Source organism: Hippopotamus amphibius, chromosome 7 (assembly GCF_030028045.1).
Source record: "Hippopotamus amphibius kiboko isolate mHipAmp2 chromosome 7, mHipAmp2.hap2, whole genome shotgun sequence".
NCBI classification, from domain to species: domain Eukaryota; kingdom Metazoa; phylum Chordata; class Mammalia; order Artiodactyla; family Hippopotamidae; genus Hippopotamus; species Hippopotamus amphibius.
Genome location: NC_080192.1, coordinates 19,464,756 through 19,470,755, shown reverse-complemented (window position 1 = coordinate 19,470,755; position 6,000 = coordinate 19,464,756). Strand labels below are relative to the sequence as shown.

The 6,000-nt window shown below is 36.5% G+C and overlaps 1 protein-coding gene across 3 annotated transcripts in view; it reads right to left on the bottom strand.

Moving 5' to 3' along the window:
- Positions 1-4,255: 4,255 nt before the first annotated feature.
- IGF1 (insulin like growth factor 1) overlaps positions 4,256-6,000 on the bottom strand; it is a 68,188-nt gene continuing 66,443 nt past the window's right edge. For all 3 annotated transcript variants that reach the window (XM_057742477.1, XM_057742476.1, XM_057742478.1), the window contains one exon: positions 4,256-4,477. In XM_057742477.1, coding sequence (XP_057598460.1) covers positions 4,418-4,477 — 60 coding nt within the window. In that variant the 3' untranslated portion in view covers positions 4,256-4,417. The remainder of the gene's footprint in view (positions 4,478-6,000) is intronic.

Genomic DNA, 6,000 nt, shown 5'->3' with positions numbered 1-6,000 from the left:
TAAGATATTCATAAAGACTGTATAACGTAAAAAACAAAACAAAAACAAAAAGTCTTCACAGATTGTTAGCCATCTCTTTCAACGGTTTCTCATAAATTCTTCTCTTTCCTTATCAGTAGATAACCCCCATCTCAGAAGGAAATACTTTCCAACACTTCCCAATGAGATCAGTGATTGCTTTTTAAGAGAGCTATTGCTCTTTGAGATGTTTAGGTGAAGGGAGAATATCTTCTATAAACCAGTAAACTCCAAAGAATTCCTCAAGGGGAATGTGGCAGAAGCTATTTTTAGCAGGTGAATCTACGCATTTTTCTCTTTGTTTTTATTTTCTCCACTTGCTGAATATCTGTTTTAGAGCAGAGAGTGCGCGCACGCATGCTTGCACGTACACACACACACACACACACAATCAATGAGAAACTTAATCATCTTTTCAGTTCTGCCATTTGCCTATAAGATCTTTTTTTTTCCCATTTATACTCCATGCTCTTCAATCAAGGTGTTCATGTTGGATAATATATTGCTAATTTTGTTGAGTTTGAGAGCCAACAAAATAATGGAGCTTTCCACCTTAAAAAAACTTCTGTCTTCTGCCCTTGCACCCCCAAACTCACAATTTGGTGAACACTTCACTACTTGTGAGTGATAAAAAGTTGAAAGGTGGTGGTGACTAGACCTAATACTATTTTTTTAAGCCATCTAGCTAAAGAATTGTTGTTTTCATACTTTAAAAAAATATGTCTATGCTTTCTTTTTTTTTTTCTTTTTTCTTTTTTTTTTTTTTAGTCAAGTACTTTCTTAAAGAAACAATAGCACCACATTGGCATAGCTGGCCAAACAATAAATGGGAAAGCAAAATGTGCTACATCTTCCTTTTTAAGCATTCTTCCAAGTGCATAAACGAGTAACAGAAACCCTGAAGCCACAGTGCATGAGATGGTTTCATCTACACAAACATTGACATTCCAAGGAGGGGAAGGATTCTCAAGGGAGGCCAGGCTTTTTTTTTTTTCTTTTAAAGATTTTTGAAGGAAGTGATTCCTTCTCAGAATTCCATTGGACTCTTAGGATGAGTGTGCGTGTGTGCACATGTCTATGTGTGTGCGCGTGTGTAGGGTGGGTATTGGGAGAGTTTTTCTTTATCTCTAGAAGAGTGGATTCTGATGGAAAGATGCTTTAACTTTTTCAGTGGAGCTTCCTCATCTTACAATGTTCGACTAATACAGTTATACTATTTGGGGAAATGGAAATGGAAATTTGACCTAGTTATTCGGTGTTGTCAAACTGGAAATCAACCCATAAATTAAAAGCTCATTCTTACCAGCACCTATAGCTCTTTCACAAACATCTTGATTTTGCCTTATCTCAAAATTCTAAAGCAAAGCTTATAAAACTTTGAGTTGTAAGATTTTATGTGCTTCCTCCTGTCAGTACTGGGTCATTCTGCTGTAGTATATAGTGATCAGCTGACTTCTGGAGTTGACAGCAATTTGTCTTCTAGTTTTAAATCATTTGAAAATAAGGTATTGGGTTAGTTTGATTAGTTAATTTTTAATTAGCTGATTTATGACACAGTTGTAGAGGACTATGTGTTAGAAAAAGTTAAGAAAAGTAATACAACTTTGCATATTTAAGCTTTCCTCACTGGGGTATTTTTGGCTATGAATAGACATTAAGTGAATCAAATGTCATAGACAGTTAGAATTACAATATTCAACTATGTCTGGAAACTTATAGGTCTGCAGGAGGTTGTATGTAAAGTGTTGTTGGTAGTCAGTGATTTTAAAAGGTACACACTAGGAATAAGAAATAAAAATCAGAAGTGCCACTTTGGGAAAATGGGTCCAGCATCTCATTTCACAGAACCCATATGTGTAGAAAACAGATGAAGGGCAAAATGACCTATGGTTTCTTTTACATCTGTCCACAATGATCAGATCATCGCTCAGCATGCCGGAGGTGCTGAATTTAAATGACGCTGTGGACTGAGGTTAAAATACCAAATAGCTGGGCAGGGGCATTCATTAAATGGCCTTCTTTTTGCATATGTTCGGAGATCCAGAAAGTCTTTTTTTTTTTTTTTTTAATCTGGCCTCTGAACCTTGAGATGAACCAGTGGGATGAAAACTAAAGATGTTATTTTTGTTTTGCATGTACACTCTCCAGGAATAAAAGGGATATACTTTGCATGAAGTAATTAAGTCTGGTTGCTTTTCACCAGAAAATTCTAAGGTAGACAAAAAAATCTGAATAATGGATGATTCGTTGTTTTGATAAGAAAATCTTGATATGTAGACAGGAAATATTTTCTAGGTCAGCGTGGACCTGTCCTCATTGTTGGATTTTCTTGATACCAGTTTTTAATTAAATGGATAAGACATACCCACAGAGGACTAGAGGCCACTCTTCTAAGCAGACATGAGGGAAAATTTCTAACTGTGAAGGAAATTTTTGTCTTTCAACTAACAACTCTAGTCAAGCATACTTTAACCAAAACAATTAAAAAATATATGTATGTATCAGTACCTCCAAGGATAAGAACACAATTCATTAAAGAAAGTAAATTTGTGACTTTTTATTCATTATTTCAATATTTGAAATCTTGGGACTTTATTTTAGATTGCTTGAAGAGCAGAAATAACTGTTGTGTTTTTCAAAATGAACAGAGTATCCTTTATAATATTAAAAGAAGTATTATTAGATTATTAGTAACTGCCTGGCAGAGTCATTAAGTGCTAACAAATGGAGTAATCATCCTTCCACTGGTAGAAATCTTTGTTTTTCTCCTTTTTTCTTTTCCTTTCTCTCTTTTCACTTTGTATTCATTAACCCAAATGCAGAATTCAAAATCAAATTATAGATAAAATGTTTCTAAGTGATTCTGAAAAGTGTTTTAAAAGAGATTGAGCTGTTAGCTTTTAACAACTATTTTGTTGGATAGTTAGTTGGGTAGCTTCACTGACAAGAACTGGCATGTCAGGAGCATTCAGCTTATCAATTTTCTAGCTATGCTCTGAATGGGTTGTTCCTAGAATTCCTTGCATCCCAGCAACTCACGGACTCTCATCTTGACGCCCTCATTGCAACTCAGGATAAAAATCTGGAGCTTTATCGTTTTAATCCTCATACCACCCCTGTGAGGTAGGTAGATGACATATTGCCCCCATTTTGCAGATGAGGAAACTGAGGCACAGAGAGGTGAAGTGACTTGCCCAAGGTCACACAGTGGTGAGTCCGTGGCAGAGTCGGCAGATGTTTGTTTCTTCAGCAAGAATAAGAAACCAGGACTGTTAAATTCCTAGCCTTCAGCTTTATCTACTCCTCTCTGGACTCGCCAGTCAAATTTGCATCAGTGGACTTTGTGTCTTATTCCTCTTAGAAAGCGTAACTGGGCAACTTTTCTTTCCCAAATGGTTGAATTTTGAGTACCCTTCCCCTCTGTGTCACCTTTGGCTCCAGGCTTCCTCTTTTGTTTTGCTTTCACCTTTTACCGTTTTGGCCAGACTCTTTCATATAACAAACTACAAAATAGCACCATTGTACTAAAAAACAGAGTTTTACATACTGTTTGATATATCCTGTATTATTGATATGCTAAATTTACATAGTGCTCTATATGGAAAAAATAAAAAAGAGAGAAGTACTGATCAGGTTGCACACTAACTCATTTGAAGGAACCATTCAGAGTTCGAGACTTTCTATGCTTCAAACATACGCCTAAAATGATTGGCCTCAAAGTTGCAACTACTTGCATTTTTTTAGCAAGATGTGGAAAAAATAAAGCTTTGTGTTTAAAATAAATGCATCCAACTTATATTTGGTACAAATGCCACAGATGGAATCTCGTGGGTTAAAAATTGGTGTGCTATTTGACTGCTTGCTGCTGCTACTGAGGAGGCCAAATCTGGCAAATATAAATGTGATGAGGGGGAGCGGGACAGACGAATAAGATTATCAGACACTGTAGAACAAACAGCCTGTGTTGCGTAGAAAGAAGTGCAAATAAAAAATTAATAAACCACTTAGACAAGGCTGCTGAATGAATGTCTCTAGCAGCCAAGATTCAGAGACGAATTTAGTGCAACTGGATCTATACAACACCCATGCATTTGTGGCTCTTGAGAGGCAGGGACTAAGATCTATATATATATTTTCTCTATAGAACATTATTGATAAAGGATCAACAGCAATCTACCAACTCCAGGACCATTGTTGCAAGGTGCAAAGCTTTTAACAATCACTCCTAAAGACATTGTTGGAATGTTTACTTGCGTATTTCATTGGGGGGAATGCCCATCTTTTGAAATGTTATCAAACTTGTTTTTTTGGTAGGTCTTCTGGTGTTTAACAGGTAACTCGCGCAGAGTAAAGGATCCTGCCAGTGGCATGTCATTCTTCACTCTTCAGGAAGGTCTTCCTACATCCTGTAGTTCTTGTTTCCTGCACTCCCTCTACTTGTGTTCTTCAAATGTACTTCCTAAAAATAAGGGAGAAAAAGGGACATTAGTTTGATGAAGCTTTATGTATCCTACCCATCTATTTCTAACATTGGGTCTCAACCTTTCATATCTTATGCCTCAGCACGCAATTTAATAGACAGCTTGGGCCAGATTTTTCTGAGAAAGACATATGTAAGTAGATGAGCCTTTAGTTTTCGGTTTAGCCAAACCTCACCCAGGCTACTTCTGTTTATCCTTGATGGCATGGGGACCACAGTCTGCTTTCTAATTACACAAAAATGTGTTTTGATTCGTCAGCTACTATCACAGATTAATTGATAGGAAGGAGATCCTTTAAAATTCAGTCTTCTGGCCTGGAACATCTTTTCCTAGTGATGAAAAAATTCTGGGGTCATCCTCTGTTGTTTTATTGCATTCTGTTCTGTTTTAGCTGTTGTAAAAAGGAGATAATTCTTTTTCATTTTTTTCTTTTTCTCCTTTGGGGAGAGGCAGAGTTTTAGAAGTAGAAGATTGGGAAGTTTTGTAGTTGATTTAGAACCTATAAAATTACAAACATTCTAAGCTGTGCTCAAATTCTAGCTCTTCCATTTTCTAGCTATGTGAATTTGTGCAAGTGACAATCTTGTGTCTCAATTTCATCCATAAACTAGGATAATAATAGTTTCTACGTTGTAGGATTAAAGATTAAGGAATTAGAACATAAAGGCGCTTATAATAGGCCTGGCACATGGTAAGCACTGCATAAGTGTTACCAATTGTTATCTACTCTTATGATTATTCTTCCATCTTTATTGGAAAGTAACCATGATTGGATTAAAAATTCTGGGTTCCTTTTTTTGGTGCTACCATTCACCTATCAACAAACAATTCTGTTATCCAAAGAATATTGAGTTTTGCTTAGAATAGAAGCCCTATGATAATAGGGACTTGTCTCTGTTTACTGTTATAGCCCCATGTCTAGAGCAGTGCCCAGAACATTTCAGGTGCTCAATAAATAGCTGTAGAATGAATTGAATGAAGGAATAAATGAATATAATGGACCCTGTGATAATGTGCAGAATCAAGTCATTATACTTTTTCTGTAATTATTATTTTATCCTTGAATACACTTAAACAGCAACATTTGTTTAGACAAATAAGATGTAAAACAAAATCCAGGAGGAAATGACATTTGCATGCATAAACATCAGGTGCTGCTTCTCTTGATTTCACTTCTAGTCGGGAGGCCCTTAGAGAAGGATGTAATGGATAATTATTGGTACAGAATGAGGTTCAAGGATTCAGTGTCCTTTTTCCCAGGAACATTTTCCATCAAGACCAAAACCAAGAGTTCTCACCATGGTAATTGAAATCTCCAAATTCTACCTTCTGGCTAAGGAGAGGATCACAATCATTATTAGACGTTTAGAGGTCATTGTAAGGGACCTTGGAGATCACTCAGACCTCAGCACTGGAGACCGTAAGAAGCTGGAGCAGAATCAACTACCAATCCCTGGAAATGATACCTATGGACTGAGACCCATAGGAATTTGATTATTTT